This window comes from Mizuhopecten yessoensis, unplaced genomic scaffold (genome assembly GCF_002113885.1).
Source record: "Mizuhopecten yessoensis strain PY_sf001 unplaced genomic scaffold, ASM211388v2 scaffold7547, whole genome shotgun sequence".
In the NCBI taxonomy this organism is placed as follows: Eukaryota; Metazoa; Mollusca; class Bivalvia; order Pectinida; family Pectinidae; genus Mizuhopecten; species Mizuhopecten yessoensis.
The window spans coordinates 70,045-88,163 of NW_018407102.1; the positions used below are offsets into that span (position 1 = coordinate 70,045).

General features: G+C 36.6%; 2 protein-coding genes across 2 annotated transcripts; one reads left to right on the forward strand and one right to left on the reverse strand.

Annotated features, from left to right (window-relative positions):
• Positions 1–582: 582 nt before the first annotated feature.
• LOC110453930 (fatty acyl-CoA hydrolase precursor, medium chain-like) lies at positions 583–6,704 on the forward strand. The gene is made up of 3 exons (XM_021503177.1): positions 583–791; positions 2,614–4,174; positions 4,513–6,704. Exons 2-3 carry the CDS (start codon positions 2,622–2,624, stop codon positions 4,700–4,702), a joined length of 1,743 nt encoding a protein of 580 aa, XP_021358852.1. The 5' UTR covers positions 583–791; positions 2,614–2,621; the 3' UTR covers positions 4,703–6,704.
• A 2,500-nt stretch (positions 6,705–9,204) lies between these two features.
• LOC110453932 (fatty acyl-CoA hydrolase precursor, medium chain-like) lies at positions 9,205–16,070 on the reverse strand. The gene is made up of 3 exons (XM_021503179.1): positions 15,806–16,070; positions 11,444–13,001; positions 9,205–11,082 (listed from the first exon to the last, which is right to left on the reverse strand). The coding sequence occupies exons 2-3, from the start codon at positions 12,988–12,990 to the stop codon at positions 10,908–10,910; spliced, it is 1,722 nt and encodes a 573-aa protein (XP_021358854.1). The 5' UTR covers positions 12,991–13,001; positions 15,806–16,070; the 3' UTR covers positions 9,205–10,907.
• Positions 16,071–18,119: the final 2,049 nt, after the last annotated feature.

Sequence of the window (18,119 nt, forward strand, 5' to 3'; positions counted from 1 at the left end):
TTCATATATACCATTTTTTAAACAATTACTGCCTTGGCATTGGTAAAATGATTAATAGAAATCCCCGTTTCTCTTATTTGATAGAAACTATCCTATCTTTTCAGTCAGATTCTTTAACTACCTCTCTGTTACAAAATTCAAAATGATCATTCTGAATGGTTATTTAAAGTTATTTGAAAGACACTTTTTATAGCCTTTCTTTTATTAATGAGGTTTCAGGATCAATAATAGAAAATATATCCTCTTCCATGAGATATCGGGAGAAAAGGATAGAATAGAAATTAATTTTATATGTTGTATTATAGCACTGATAATGTATATGATTTCGTAAAATGAAACATTCTGTTGAATAAAATCAATTTTTTCAACATTTCATATTTATTTTTCATTCGTGATCATGCGTAAAAATGGTCAACCATATAAGAACAGACGTCTACACTCTCGAAACAAACATACACAGTGTTCAGTTAATATCAACAAATCGTCGAAACACATCATTCAAAGATTCACAAGTACATTGTAGGTGTTGTCTTATCCCGACAATATAGTACCGGAATATTTCTGTTGAAGTGAACAGGTTTTCTTAAGAAGTAGTTTATTTTGTCATGTTGACCGCAGTTTATGTTTGCCGTCCTACTTTGTAGCATACTGTCCACACGGTCGAGTAATAATTGTGAAAGGGTCGTGGGTAGAGCGTATTTGCTGATAGAAGTGGAGGTATACTTAAGCTGGACGTTAAACTGGACGTCCAGTACACCACCTCATAGGCCTCTCCCCCACTGCACTACCAGGTATGTTATTTCACTAGAATAAGATAAAATTGGTTCCAAATCAAATTTTCTATTTTTAACTTTTGCGTATTTGTCTCCATGCTGATGTGAAGAATAAATGTAGTGTAGTTTTTGTCATCTGATCAAAAGTCCTACTAAGTCGATTTATTTTATTTCCCATATTAAGCGAAAATGAGGACTTAAAGGAAATACTTGCGAAAATACCTTGTATAAGGTGCAGCCATTAATGCAACAATACCATACCAGTTGATGGTAGTACAAAGTAATGATATGCTATCGATCAATGCTTAATATGGCTTAATATTCGACTTCTTTACAAATTAAAACACTGTATATGTATTGTAAGCTTATGGCTAGAGAGACGCTGCTCAGGGAATCAAATATTCTTTGTACATTTGACAAGTTTCACTTCAGATGGATAAAGTCACAAAGCTTCGAATATTGTTTTGATTTCAAAACAATTGAATTATGAGGATCGAGGATCAATATTTAGTTAACATATAGGACGAATATGTCTTTACTTTCCTCACTTAATCAACTAATTAACTTATTTTTAAAAATAAATTTCATGTATTTTTCACACACGAGTCTGGAGGTGTTGAGTTATAGGGTAGGGAAATGGTTGGAAGGTATTACATGGAATATTCAGAGGTTTACAGATAATCAATGCTGTTCATGTTCTACTATCTAATAACCCTCTGAACTCCAGCCGACATTTAACTATAACGCTACACGATATAGCCACAGAGGGTTATAAACTGGAACGTACTAGGTGTAATGTGTAACATGTTACTATTTGGACAATATTCGACCAACGGTTTCGTTCATATTACTGGAGCTGTTCAAACAGTGACAGAACTGTGTTTATACACGAAGTAAAGTGAGAAAGTAAGTGGCGGGAACGCCGTGGTGAGAATGAAGACTCGTCGAACGGTTAAGCTGATCAGGTCACAATTACATGTACATGTTAAAATGGATGTCCATAAGCAAAATTACAGGCTGGAGATCTGTCACTATTTCAAAAGTTTAAAAATTAAGTTTGTTTACATACGATATGATCATCGAAGATATCCGTGGAAAGCGTCAATTGTTAAGCATAAGGACCGAATTGTTCAAAGTTTAGTTAACTTAACGACACTTTCATTTTGTATTTTCCCAACAATATTTTTCAAGAATCAAATCTGCTGATATCGGGGTTTCACAATTTTTGCTCATAGACATGAAACAAAAGATTATTTTCTGTTTAGATACATTTATCTAAAATTATATTTTGATCCTTTTTGTTTGTGAGTTGTTGAACTAATAAGTAATTGTCCAGTCGGTCACAGTCGTACCTCCTAACACCTATGTTGTAAATACATCAAGACAATGTGTCTATGTATTTATATTTATCACATAATATGTCTGTATTCCCTATCAACCACTGTAAACCTTCACATACAACTTCATATAAAGAAAAAGAGCCAATTGAAATAGGTTATCCCTCTTAGAAAAACAGATCATCAGTATACTGTGAGAGTTTTGTTTGGATTGAGCAAAGATAATCCTTTTTTAGATAGATAGTTTAGGAATATATATCGAAAACATCATTTTATACTTAGGAAACACCTATATAATACATCCCAACAGATTCAATGAGAGAATTTCTGTAGATTATTGTTTGAATAAAAAACTTAACTTTAATGAAAGAATTGGTACTACAGACTTTCAGGTTACGCGTTCTAGTTGTCTTTAATACTGTAAAAGTTCCCAAGCAAACCTACCATATACATATGTTATCCTATAAATATTGATTTTCATAGCATCATCATTTTTATTAAAGAGACAAGGATGACATCACAACTACTCCTATTTGTTTGGCTACAGGCTGCCATGATAGTGCACACGTCATGTCAGTCCTTCCCAACAGTCAGCACTCCTTCCGGTCCCATCAAGGGCGTAGTCGTTCCTACTCTCGGAAAGGATATTGTGCAGTTCCGGAATATTCCATATGCTAAACCTCCTGTTGGCAACCTCAGATTTGAGAAACCACTTCCGGTAGAACCTTGGACGAAAATGCTTGACGGGACGATGTTTGGCCCTTCTTGTATGCAGGATAAAAATATATTTCCAGATATGTGGGAAAATGTAGAAAATGATGCAATATCCGAGGACTGTTTACAACTTAATGTCTACGTACCTAACACTGCTTCGATCGAAGCGAAAACGCCAGTTATGGTATGGATTCATGGAGGAGGCATGTTTATGGGAAATAGTTCGAGTTACGATGCATCATTTTTCGCAATGAAAGACGTTATCGTGGTAACTATCAACTATCGTCTCGGAATATTCGGGTTCATGAGCACTGAAGACTCTGCTTTACCTGGTAACTATGGACTTTGGGATATGATCGAAGCATTACGGTGGGTGAATAAAAATATAGCATCATTTGGAGGTGATCCCAAATCGGTAACTATATTTGGTGAGTCGGCCGGTGGGTTTGCGGTATCCTACCTGGCTATGATTCCCAGAACTGAAGGTCTGTTCCAACGTATCATTCCACAAAGTGGGCCTGCTGTAGCATTTATGGGAATTGCACCAAACCCAGCAAGGGTTGTCAAGGCCACAGGCAAGTTTGTTGAATGCATAGCTAGCAAGGACGAAGAAGACATTGACAACAGTGTTCTCGTAAACTGTCTGAAGCAGAAGTCAGCGGAAGAATTGTTGAGGGCCCAGTCGGATCCCGGAACTCAGTTTTTTGGCTCATTTTCTCTTTCTCCAGTTATCTGGCCTGCTATTGATGGAGAACTACTTGTAAGGTCACCTTTGGATAGTTTGAATGATCCTAAGTCGGAAGAATCCATTTACTTTAGATCTTTAGATATGCTGGCGGGAACAACAGACAACGAAGCATCATTAATCCCCTTGTTTTTCCAAGGCCTTCAAGAACCTATGGAGTTTAATATGACGGACGGTATACCTACCTCTGTTTTATGTAACGTTCTCGCACCAACAATAGCCAAGGAGATGTTCAATGACGAGACTGTTGTATCCGACTTACTTTGTAAAGAATATTCTGCTGATAATCTGGAGCAGCAAGCAAGAAATATTAGTATTCTATATGGGGATGCCATGTTTGTTTCGCCTACAGTACAACTTCTTGATTTCCATGCCAAGGGTAAGGTATCTCCGAATACATTCCAATACACTTTTACTCAGGCAGTCAATTTTCCCCTTCTGGTGCCCCTTTTTCCGTGGATGGAAGGGGCAGGGCATGGAACTGAGATAGTTTACATGTTTGGTCCTACAGGCGTCAATGAAATGGATGTATCTTTATCGACCGACGAAGGAAAGGCATTTACCGACGTTCTTGTTACCTACTGGACTAACTTCGCTAAAACAGGGTAAATACCGAGTTATGTTTTATTTTGGTATACCAATGAACAAACGGCATCCGTTAAAAAATCTGTAAGTTTGAATAACTTCAGCATTAAGAATGATTTCAGACTGGTTATGTAACTAAAATAATGTAGCAACGAAAAAAAACATATATTAAAGTACAAGTGAGTGGTGACCCTTATAGGAATAATTAAGCTGTCAACTCACGAAATAGTGCAACATTTGTCATTGATTCAGTATTTCTTGATATTTTCCTCAAAGTTTACATTGGACATTGTCTATAACTATGTCCCTATTTTATAATGTGTAATTTAATTCTATTAACATATTGTCTTTGACACAGGACCCCTAACGGAGATGGTGTGGTACCGTGGCAGGCGTTCAGCTCCAAAGGTCGAGACTACATGGAACTAAAGTACCAGCCAGAACCAGGCCAAAACTTGTACAAAAGGAGAATGGAGTTTCTGCTGGAGGATATACCAAAAATACTTAAGAACAAAGTCAAAACTGAACTAAAGATAGACAGAAAGTGATAATATTAAACTAATTCTTATGTTTACACATCGTCGAAATCCAACGCTTCCCCTCTCGATATCACAGGAACCTGAGAATATGTTACAGCTATATTTTGACCTCAACTAAGGTGTTCAGAGTAATTTAACAAAATTAAGGGGTTTAGATCGGTAAAAATGACACCTCAATGCTCGTATAGTCGATCCAAAACCCATAAACATTTAAAATTACTCCAAACACCTTAGTTTAGATCCAAATATAGTTGTAACAAATTATCAGGTCCCTGTGCCCGATATGTGTACATATGCGTACCTTGTAGTTTTGCAATATAAGCCGACGTCTAGCTCTCAGGTCGGCGAGTCCAATACCTTACCTGACGTACAACTGAACAATGTAACATTCAAACACACATGTACCTGAGTAATATCTTTTTAAATGCTGTCCTCGGTACACGTGTTCTAGGGATTATTCAGAGTTGCTCCCATTGTTACTTATGCAATATGATATCACAATTATTTTAGTTTGTGCGACGAAACGTAATGTTATCTGATTGTCTATTTTACAGAAAATCTCTTTTTATATCGATATGAATGTGTGGGTTAACATTACAAAGAATAAAGATAAATGAAGATATTTCTCTCATAATAGTAAATCATGCAAATAATAAACACACAATTATTGAACTATAGTTTATAATATTAACAAAACATCATTGTCCACAGTTTTATTGTCCTAGACCCGGTCATAACCGGAACAAGGACGTAAAGCCCCATCAATCAATCAATCTACACAATTTCTTTAAACAAAAGTACAGATACCCATGTAGAGGAATTAATCTAGAAGTTGTTTATTGTGTTTAGTTTACATGTTCAATCATAATAATATTGCTACATGGTATAAATAAGGAACAGTTTAATATGTCTTCAATATAATAAATCCAACATGAGCTTATTTTTTAGTTCGGTTTGAGTAATCTAGTGTTATTTTAAGGAGTAAGGGAAGAACAAAAATACAATACCAAAGTGTTAACAAACCGTAATTAGAACTGAAGATCTATAAAAATGGTTCTTTAAATTAAAAAAAGAGATGATATTTTTTGCTAACTCCCCCACCCACCCCCGAATTGAATTGATATTAAAGTTACTCTTAAGCTACGTCTATTAGCAATACTACTATAAGCTATTTTTTAAAGAAATATCATTCCACACCCAATAGTGCAAAAAACAACATGCCCTCTATATATTTTAGTGATTAGATTGAATCTAGGTCAAAACGGCCTCACTGTAAAAACGGCCCTAGTGAAAACGGCCCTAGATGGAACGGCCCCACTTATTGAATCGTGATTAAATACAATTTGATTGGATTTTAAATAAACTTAGTATTCAATTTATTTCAAATCAGATACTTGTTGAATATATTTAGAGGATGTACTTATAACGGGACGTATATATATGAACATTGATGTATATTTCAATAAATTGCTAAGTATAACGGTACGTATATATATGAGCATAACAATTATGATATAAGTATAACGGGACGTATAATAAATAGCAAATAATGTATTTTAATTAGTACAAGAAAAGCAGAAAAACAGGACAGTAGAAAAAGAGTCAGAGATCAGATTTTTTTTTACTGATAGATGAATTGAGTATTTCAGTGCAGGAGTCAACAGGTAAGTATATATAGATGACACTATATATTGACCTGTATTCACGCAAACCGTTTACTATCAACCATAAATGTTTGAACATGCTTACAAATAACTTCGTTTGATTTTATATCTAACCACGGAATTAGATTGTTATCATAAGTCCGTGATCTAACGAAATATCACCTAACAAAAGGCTTTCTCATGTAATATTGGTTAACCATATCAAATGTTGAAACACTTAATTTCTTTGTACATCATACATTGGACAATAAAAAAATGGTTTAGCGTCCTTCATATTATGTCCATATCTACAGGATGGACTGTCAATACGATTGACATGGAATAAAATATGCTTTTTAATATGTTTTGTATTTACTTCTTTTCTCTAAATAATTAAATTAAATTAAACACTGAAGTAGAAAACACTACCGTTGCAAAAGTATTTGAGACTGAGGAGTTATCCGTAATTATTCGTAGTACATCCCCGCCTCAAGACGCCAATGATCGGTACGGTTGGATACGGTGAACTACATATACGTACTTGTACTAACCCGTACTAAAATCAGAGTTAAGTTGTGGAATGAGCACGCGAGCGCGGGAGTTTGTACACGGATTGCTTACCGTGTCCGTGGCGCTCCAAGCGAGTTTGTACTAATTCGTGCCAGACCGTTCTAATTCGTGCTAACCGTACTAAAACCGTTCTAAAATCGTAGCGAACCGTTGTTTATCCGCAGTGCATACGCATCGACACGTGTCATTCCGTACTAAATCTTCAAGTGGAAAAGAAAACATTTTATATGAACCCAGAATAACAAAAACACTCACGAAGGACTGAACCAGCGGAAAGTAGCACCAAAAAGGGTAAAACATTTTGCTAGCCTTGAAAATCCCAGATGTTTGGTGAAATTGTATTCGTTGTGCTTGTCTATAATTCCTAGGAAAGGAAACTTTTACAGAAAACCCATGCCATTGTCGGATAAATATAAATATCCCCGTTTCAGTGTAGTAAATATCTCGAAGTAAGACATGAGAAATATGATGAAAAAGATTTAAAATGACGCCGGTATTGATACTAGAGGCAGAAACATTTCAAATCATAGTGGACGAGTTACATGTTGTACTATGTATATAATCAGGGTTTTGATGACAAAGCTGTTACTTCTAGAGCATGGCATCGTAGCTCTGCAGTCAATATGTACAAGCGTTAACGCACTCCTATATATGCTCCAGGATATAAGTAACTATCTGAACACCCGAATAGTCGAAAAGCTAGGAAATTCACGCACTGGAAAACTGTTCATCCCTTTCACATCCGATTTAAGTGTCCATGGACTATCTACTAATGCTGCGTGTACCAAGGAGAAAATAAAATCTGAAAACGACGAATCGGAGGAAAATGTGCCGGACAATTCCTTAAACTCGAACAATGTCAATGCTTTAACCATTCACATTTCGGAATCAGTTTGCGAGGTTATTGCTGTAAAGGGCAGCAAAAAGGTCAAAATTGAAATTTGAATGTTTATCTTGTAAAATTAGAAAGTGAGGAAAATAGTTCGAATTTGTGTACTTTTTCTCTCATGATTAACATTGTTTTGTTCTTGAAGATGTTTTTAATAAGGAAATGAACTCGGTGTAATCTCTTCGACTGTGATTGGCTTGTGTTACTTACTGACGAATCATAGTCGAGAAGACCCGTCCCTAATCTCTTCGTTTAAAGAAACTGTCTATGAAAAACGACCTTCGTCATGAAGATCGCTTTCTATAAGATTATGTCAAGGGAAATCCTTGGCTCCGATTGGCTGAAATACTCGAAAAAGCCAAATTCGCCGTCTTAACCTGTTACCGAACCGTAGCAATTCATATCACTCCCCGTTGTCAACTAGCCCATACCCGTAGTAAACCCGTGGTGCATCTGTAACCGACCTCCGGCGAGACAATCCGTTTATGTGTGACCGGGCATAAACGAGTATAGTATGAATTGCTTCAAAGTTATCATACAACCCGTAATATCGGAACATCTCCTTCCTTCACCAATATCAGGCTCTTTCGTACATTAAATTTCTGGCTACACTCAATAACAAAATCACAAAATACCCCTTCCTTTCTTCCTTTCTTTATAAAACAGATAGGTATTGAATAACAGGAAGCGAATTTAATTTTTTGTACTTTTTGTTGCAAAACACACTTCCTAATACATTTGCCAATAGATAGTTTTAATTATGAATAAGAAGTACAAATAAGCAGAAAAATTATCCTTACGGACGCAGAAATAATATAAAAAGAAAAAAATCTCAACAACGAGTCTTTAGTACTTTCATCTCGTTAAGGAGATTCTTCGGTCTGTTTATTTGAATACAGTTACAGAATGGGTATTAGGTAAATAGCAAATGTATGGTCCCCCGAGGTAAAGAAACTATTTCCAGAGGCGACAAGTAGGACATTTTATCGTATTTATATAGGGAAAACTCAGAAGAGGTATAATAAAAGTAGATGTTATGACGTCACACAATAGTTTGCTATAGCGACGTCCACTATATGCGAACCCGCCATAGCGATATCACAGCAATAGAAATACATAATGATGGAGATAAAGAGTACTATTTGTTTAGGATTTAGAACTACTATCAATACTATTATTTATGAAATAAAAATGAAAATCTTATGTGGGGCGAACTCGGGACCATTACATTACTGATCCGCCACACTACCGATGTCTATGGTGGCCGATATATGACATTTGGTCTTTTCGCTTTGTCGCCCGCGAAATAATGCCAAGCGAAAAAACGAAATAACGCCAAAGCGCCAAAGCGAAAAGACGAAATAACGCCAAAGCGCCAAAGCGCCAAAGCAAAATAACGAAAAGACGAAAACCTACCAAAGCGAAATAACGAAATAACGCCAAACCGAAGTGAAAATAACGCCACCATAGATGTCACTACAACGAATCAATTAAGGGGGCATTTTATAAACTGAGAATTTACGAGCACGCGCTAAATGTCACGTGTAAATTGACGGTCATTTTGCGTGACCCTGTTCCGTTCTACTTCAGTGATTTACTAGAAGGATTTTCAAAACCAGGTCCACGTGTAGTATTTCCCGACTAACGTTTCAACAAAGTTTAACTGGAGCCGTGTTAACGAGATTTTGTGGAAATATCTTCCTTTGAGATAACTGAATATTTCTTCCAGCACTTACACGGCTTTTCAACTGATTGGAAGAAAACCTAGATGACAAAATAATTCGTACTGGTAAATATACTGTACCACATTTCAAAGTGCGTTTTTGTGCATAGATACTTTTAAGTGACTTTAAAATGTTAAAGTGTAAAAGGTTTACAACTCGAACAAAGTTACCCACTTGCTGAGTAGAAAAAATCAGGAACACTACTGGATATCCCCACCAGTTTTATAAACTGAGAGTTTACGAGCACGCGCTAAATGTCACGTGTAAATTGACGGACATTATGCGTGACCCTGTTCCGTTCTACTTCAGTGTTTTATAAGAAGAATGATTATTAAAATCAAGTGCACGTGTAGAATTTCCCGACTAACGTTTCAACAAAGTTTATCTGTAGCTGTTTTAACGATATTTTGTGGAAATATCTTCCCTTGAGATATTTCTTCCTGGACTAAACGGCTATTCAACTGATTGGAAGAAAACCTACATGACAAAATAATTCGAAAGTAATATCTTTTAAACAGTATGGGATCAGCATCCATGAATATTTGCTCATGCCACAAGTTTCTATTTCATTAAAAATCATTTGATTGGATTACAAGACATGATATGGCAATGTGCATTTGCTACAGTATTATACTTTATTGTCCTTGTTGTAGGGGGACACCCCTTTGTTTCTCATTGATTAATCATGTTACACCTTCACCCTCGCGTTACATGATTTATCTCGGAGAAAGAAACATGGGCAAGAAATGTTCTATTATACCTAAATGAAACAATAACACATCAGCACAGATGATCAGATGGACGCCTCATTGTTGTCGTGTGCTTCAGTCAATCGGAACTCGGCCGCTTTTTCATTGAGTTCCCCGAATAAAAGAAATTTGACCGAGAAACTTTAGCGTGTGATTACGGCATGACGTAATCCAATCAGACACGTTTTTTCTATAGATGACGTTTAATAATTTTAAATATAACATCAGTATAAATGTCAGCTCCTTCATTTGTATCATTTTGAATCCCATTTAGGCCTACCTAAAAATGTTTCAAAACAAATATGGTTGATATCTACGATCTCATTGTTTCAGATATGAAGACATTAAGGGCAATATATGATGTCAAATTACATGTACCCTCATGGCCCCGCCCCTATGCAGCTCCGGGGATAGCACCTCCACCTGGTCAATTTTGAATCCCCATCCCTAAAGAATGATGTTTGATTTCCATTTACTATTTGCTATTATAGTTACAGAGGAGATGTCGTTTAAAGCAGTGTGGCCATGTTACCGTTGTAAGATGTCACTCTCTAATATTCCGCTGTTGACCCAGCATAAAGCTGTCCATCGCCTACTTAAACTAAACTATAGTATTCTCACATGTTTAGCGCTACATTTCTAAAGTTCAGTCTTGACATTATTCTTGATTTTGTTCGGTATATCATGTAGCAGGAACTTCATCCTCCTCTCGTACAAGTTCTGGCCCGGGACTGGCTGGGTATTCAACTCTAAATAGTCCCGATCCTTACAACTGAACGCTGTCCAAGGGGCCAGACCTCTCCCGTTAGGATTCCTGTGTCAATTAAAGTATTTTTTCCATACACATAAAATAAAAATAAATCGTTCAACAAACACAGAAACATTAAAAGACATTAACCCAGCTGTGTTATATAGACATAGAAATATCCGGAAAAACCAACATGTATCAATAATGGGGGTGGATTTGGTAGGCTCCCGAAATACACTGCCATATATTAGACCATTTTTTCAAAAGCTTTCAAAAGACATTTCCGTTGTTGCACTGAGCCATATAATTGAGAACATTACTTTTAATACAGGTTTTGAGGCTGATGTACTGCACTTATGTGTTATAATCAGAAGCATGATTGATCGAAACAAAATACCTGTGTATAAACAACAAACAAGCTATTTACCCTGTTTTAGCAAAGTTTGTCCAATAAGTGACGAGGACGTCGGTAAATGCCCTTCCTTCGTCTGAAGACAAGGATGCATAGATTTCATTCCTGCCTTTCGGGCCAAACATATACGGTAGTTCGGCTGCATGCCTTGCACCTTCCATCCACGAATATTCAGGAAAAATAAAGGAAAAATTTAATGTCTTTGTATATAAGTAGTGATATGTATTTGGAGATGTCTTATCCTTTGCATGGAAGTCAAGAAGTTGTACTGTAGGCGAAACAAACCATGAATCCGCAAACAAATTAACGATATTTCTTGATTGTTGCTTTATGTTGTCATCAGAATATTCCTTGCAAAGTAAATCGGATACGATTGTTTCGTCTTTGAACATCTCCAAGGCTAATGTTGGGGCAACACTCTTACATAAAACAGAAGTAGGTATACCCTCAGTTAGATTGAATCCCATAGGTTCTTGTAGCATTCCCAAAATAAATGGCATAATCGATCCTTCGTTGTCTGTTGTACCTGCCAGCATGTCTAACGATCTAAAGTAAATGGATTCCTCCGACTTAGGATCATTCAAACTGTCCAAAGGTGACCTCCGAAGTAATTCTCCGTCAACAGAAGGCCAGATGACTTGTGAAAGAGTAAATTTGCCAAAAAATTGAGTTCCCGGATCTGACTGGGCTTTTACCAATTCGTCAGATGTTTTTTTCTTGAGACAACTTACAAGAACATTGTTGTCGACATCTAAGTCTTCGTCAATTATACATCCCACGAATTTCCCTGTAGCTTTTGCAGCTCTTGCAGGATTTTGCGCAATTCCCATGAACGAAACAGCAGGTCCGCTCTGTGGAATGATACGCCGGAATAGACGTGCAGTATTTGGTATCACAGCAAGGCAGGACACAGCGAAACCTCCGGCAGATTCACCAAAAACAGTCACCGATTCAGGATCGCCTCCAAATGATGCAATGTTCTTGTTTACCCACTTCAGAGCTTCAATCATATCCCAAAGTCCAAAATTACTGGGTAGTGCAGCATCCTCTGTGCTAAGGAAGCCAAATATTCCTAGACGGTAGTTAATGGTTACCACTATGACGTCTTTCAGGGCAAGGAATGACGCGTCATAACCCCAACTATTTCCCGTAACAAACGCCCCACCATGAATCCAAAACATGACCGGTTTGTTAACTTCAGTCGAAACAGCTCCAGGTACATAAATATTTAGTTGTAAACAGTCCTCACTTACTTCAGTATTTTCTGCGTTTTCCCACATGTCTGGAAATAGAGATATATCTTGCATACAGGAAGGACCAAAGACAGTTCCGTCCAAGGTTTCATTCCAAGGTTCAACGGGAAGTGTTTTTTGGAATCTTAGGTTGCCAACAGGGGGTTTAGCGTATGGAACATTCCGGAACTGCACGATATCCTTTCCGAGAGCGGGAACGACTACACCTTTGATCGGACCAGAAGGCGTATCGATTGTCGGGAAGGACAGGCATGACGTGCACGCTATCATGGCGTACTGCAGCCAACCATATAGGATGTGCGGTTTCATAGTTTGCAATCCTAAAGGAAAATAATGATTTTATTATAAAAAGGTAAATCGTGTACCTTTCCCCTTTTTATAGGTAAAATGTGACTGAAAGTTGTCCAAATGTGTACAAAAGGTTTTAATGACCAACACTACAGTTTGTCAGTTGGAATCAAGTTAGTAATACTGTATCTGTGCTACAGCAAGATGTTTCATTAATGTCGCAACTCGAAATAGTATGACTTGAAAAGCACAATGCTAATTGTAAACAATGTAACGTTATCTTTATTCGTGAATCTAAGAGGCCACGATGGACAAGTGGATTAAGGCGTCTGACCGTCTACGATCACTAGCCCTCCGCCACTCGGTTGCAGTTAAAGGTCTACGTGAGGTAGTCGCCTGGTACTGGCTGCAGGTCGTGATTTTCCCGACAGTACTCCAGTTTTCCTCCACCACTAAAACCTGGCACATCATTGATTGACCATAGTAGTTAAAAGAACTTTGAAAAATTAAAACAATCTAAAGCAGCAAAGTTACAGTCAAACAATAATCTAAGCATGTGTGTTCTCTTGATAAAGTCTAGCTTGTCATAAAGAATGTAAAAAAAAAGGTAAGTAGATCTTGTGTTAATGGACAGATGATCTTGATAGATAGGATGATATTTTGAAAAAAAAGAAGAAAACAGGCGCTCCGAAGTGCAAGTTCAACTATAGTTATAAACATATATCAACTAAAGAAAGGTGAACGAACGTGATCTAAGATCAACAATTATGAAACAAGTTTTCCGACTTTAACTTATCACTCGTGTTGGCACAGAGGTCTTTATGTGAGAGGAAACAGGAGTACCCGGAGAAAGACCACGTCGGCAAGCGAGAGACCAAGTACCTTTCCAAATTCGATCGGGGTATCAAACCTCGATCGTCTTGGAGGAAGGCGAGTGCGCTATCCGTTGTGCCCCCAGGTGAGACCACCATAGTCCTATATATTAGACTGAGGCAGGTTCGACTGTAATTGTAAACAGATGGTCTCCAACACAGGTTAACATATTATTGTAGACATTTTGCTCGTTGGCGACATATGGCTAGTGCAAGTATAGACAAATGTGTGTGGTAGAGACGTCGAACTTGGTTCATTTCGAGTATGTACTTGCATGTGCATTTGGTTGCCTTGAGAGTTGTGGTGATGATCAGTATTTATAATGTTGATACTTTGTATAAGGTAAGTATGAGAATTAAAAATAATTGCAGAGGCGACCTATTTTGTGAAGAGTATTGACGATTTGATGGAGTGGCAAACAATTGTTAGTACGAGTATTGACTAATATGGGCCTATGTCTACCTTAGACAGATATGAGTATGTATTAGAAGCTGTAATTTCGACCTAGGGCTAGTACTGGTTTACGGCAAACACAAATATAAACTGGTGTACCATGTCGTCTTTGGGCTTACACGAGTATGGACAAGTCAGTTCTATTTATTAAGTATCATTGAACTTTAAACATCTATTCCCTATTCGCTATTTTCCTGACATTTATGAGTCTCAAAATTGGAATTTTCTTTTTTTTTTTCTCTTAAAATATTTGAAACTTATCGCGTTGCCATTGATGCTTCCATATATGTGTCATAATACCATATCTAGTTACCCATTCCCTCAACCATTCTTTTTTATTTATACTATTAATGTCAGGTAACAATCCCGATAGTGCCATATCGAATACAATAGTACTAGGTATTCAGCTGTAGATATCAAATGACTGGCAGGCGCGGAGCTCTTATCTAGAGTTGCAAAAACATTCGGATTGTACCATTGGTCCTAGTTATCCACATTCTATATTTTTAGTTCATTTTTAATTATTATTCATTGTGGTAGTATGCGAGAGAGGGCAAGGGAACAACATCGTTGCATTTATAGCTATGCACGAGATAACACAATTCAACATGAAAATGTAGAATTTACTTTCACTACAATATGCTGTATACATTATGTATCTATTTGCTTACAATTCTCCAGATCCCTTATTTAAAAGATCCTCTCCACAAACTCTTCCTCTCAGACTCTACCCCACCGGCCACAACCCTAAACACATACACATACATGTAACCCACCGGTCATCCCTAAACACATACACATAAACCGAACCAACCACAACCCCTAAACACATACGCACAGTCGAAACCAACTCGTTACCCCTAAACACATATACACACTCTACCCACACACGCCACTCCTAAACACACACACACACACACACACACACACACACCCCAAACCCACCCGCCACCCTAAACACATACACACACATCAAACCCACCCGCCACCCCTAAACATATACATACAAACCAAACTTACCCGCCATCCCTAAACACATCCACACAATAAAACAACCCGCCACCCCTAAACATATACACACACATCAAACCCACCCGCCACCCCTTAACATATACATACAAACCAAACTTACCCGCCATCCCTAAACAAATACACACACTAAACCCACCCTCCACCCCTAAACACATACACACACTAAACCCTTCCGATCATTACGCCAAAACAATTGCCTTGCTATTGCCCATATAATATAACATAGCCAACGATTATATTAACCATATTAAACACTCATTGCGATTAAGATGACATGAGTAAACCATTTATATATTTATTTACGCCGTAAGTCTTTGTGGGGGTATCGATTGGTAAAGTCGAATGACATGTGATCATTTACTGATGTTACTGTATGTCACTGTTACTTAAGTTGTTAGTCTCTTATGTTAATCCTCAATAACACAGCAATACTGAACATATCGCAGTATTCTTCCAACTCAATCTACGTTCAACGTACCTTGTGCTGTATATATGTCAATAAATTGCCGACGTCTGTCAGGTAGGTGAATCAACTACCCCGGCTAACATACCGCTGGATTATTATACACAAAAACGTAAACATTCTGTAAGGTGAAGTCGTACTGGTACGTGTTACACCCGTATGTTCAACAATGGCTCAGTTTGAAATCCGGTCATTTTGATATATAATCCTCAGGCACATGTGCATCAATTAAAAAATAAATTATCGTACAAAGCACTGAAGGTTACATTACTGCATCGTAAACAAGACGACGACCGACCAAATGCTTGGATTATCAAGACAGAGTTATGATAATGATTCCCCTATTTACTCGACTGGCTGGTTACTGGAATCGAGCTGACATATATTTGTTTAAATGTTATAGAAGTAAATACTGTTTTTGAAATTTTATGTTTGTTATATTGGCTTTCAGTTGTTCTTCATTATAATCTACTGTTTGTGGACTTGAGGGTGTCTTTGATGTATGGATCATATATATGAAGTCATCTTTATTACATTGACTTTACATTTAGACTTGCTCAAGTCGAGGTAAAGATAATCATTTGATAGCAAGTATATTTGTGAGTGTCATTAGATTAAATATTTATAAATAAAATTCAATAATCAATGCTTGTTCAATAAATCGATTGATTTGTTAATGTCTTTAAAAATTAACCATTCATCTACGTAGCGATTGGCCGAATCAATGACCAGAAACCTGTGATGAGTTGGAATATTTCATGGAAGAGAGGGGAAGCTACACATCATCACATTAATAACCCCGATTCATTCACTCTGCAAAGTAAAATTGAATGCCGTCCGTGTAAAAGTATACTCCCTCAGTCTTTCTTATGACATTAAAATATCAGTTCTGGATAAGAAGAGGATAATTCTTTTATACCTCAAGGCATAACTTCTATCATTTAAATATACTGGACTATAAACAATCACATGGATGTGTACTCAATCTATGTTGTGTTTGTTGTCTGCTGAGAATGCGGTAAGAAGGATGGCCAACTTGCAAACAACAGTGAACGGCTGTACACTATTACGTAACATTACACGATCACATTGGCATTTTTTTTTACATATTCTACCTTTTTCTCCAATTTCTTGGTGATTTTATATTCACGTTAATGTGTATATTGATAACTATCTACCGGCGTCATGTGTTTGTGTCTATGTTTGTATGAACGTATTGGCACACAGGTTTTCTCCACGTACGGTGTGTTTTTGTTGTAGAATGTAAATGCAACATGTTTGTAGTTACTTTGTGGTATGATATATTTGTAAAATATCTTTATACCATTCCGTTTTCGTCAAACGTGAGTATTACATATGGATAGTGTACATGTACTAAAGATAATAAGTAGGTGACAAAAATCACCGGTGAAAGATTTTCAAAGTGAATCATACATAAAACCTTTTAAACAATGTGTGTAACTACAATGTCGCAATCCCGAGAAAATTATTTAGTTTAAAATATGAGGGGTTTTTTTATTAATAAAATCTATACATCACAAAATTATGCAAAAATGTTCAACATAATAATGGCTTCCAAGACACGAAAAGGACAGATGTGTTCAATCATGAATAGTTTTTTTTATTAATTACATTCAATTTTTTCGAAATTAAATCTAACGTTATTCTCAAACTACGTTTGCAGGCAATACCACAATAAGTAATTAATAAAATAAGATGTTTCAACATCACTGAGTGAAATAAGAAAAAATGCATTCTTTATTTCGAAATGTTCTTTTGAGTTACCTCCCATCTTTGAAAATTAGGGGAAAATTGAAAAAAATAGTGCACTCGGCAGGCACGAACCAGAATATTGCTATTATGGTATCAGAAACCTATAATATTTATTTATATGATATTTATAAGTCACCGTTATATCATGACATCATCAATCGTACAGTTATTAACAACCTTAGTGATGTCATCTATTGTATATGATCGTCGTATGTTTCATGCTGTTAACAAGTATATCGATCACATGAAAATCAGTGAGAACATGTAATTGACAAACCAATAACCTGAAATGTCTGCCTTGGACATCCTTCTTTGACACGAATACATGTAGAACAAAAGTTGTCACTAGTGTTTATAAATGTATGAAACAAAGGTATGCAAAATAATTAATGAATGTAAAACCAACTGTTTGCAAATTATTCCAAAAGGGAAAAGTTCATCACACTTTAACTGTAAGTCGATGAATGTCATTTGCTCATTGATTTGCAAACAGTGTGAAGAAGTTTTTTTATCTGAAAATCTTGTGTATATAAACAACAAACGAAAGACGAGGAGT

Coding starts and splice junctions, on each gene's coding strand:
- LOC110453930 (XM_021503177.1), top strand. CDS start 2,622: ATGACATCACAACTACTCCTATTTGTTTGGCTACAGGCTGCCATGATA. Junction 4,175..4,512: donor ACTAACTTCGCTAAAACAGG/GTAAATACCGAG, acceptor TCTTTGACACAG/GACCCCTAACGGAGATGGTG.
- LOC110453932 (XM_021503179.1), bottom strand. CDS start 12,990: ATGAAACCGCACATCCTATATGGTTGGCTGCAGTACGCCATGATAGCG. Junction 11,083..11,443: donor ACAAACTTTGCTAAAACAGG/GTAAATAGCTTG, acceptor TAATTGACACAG/GAATCCTAACGGGAGAGGTC.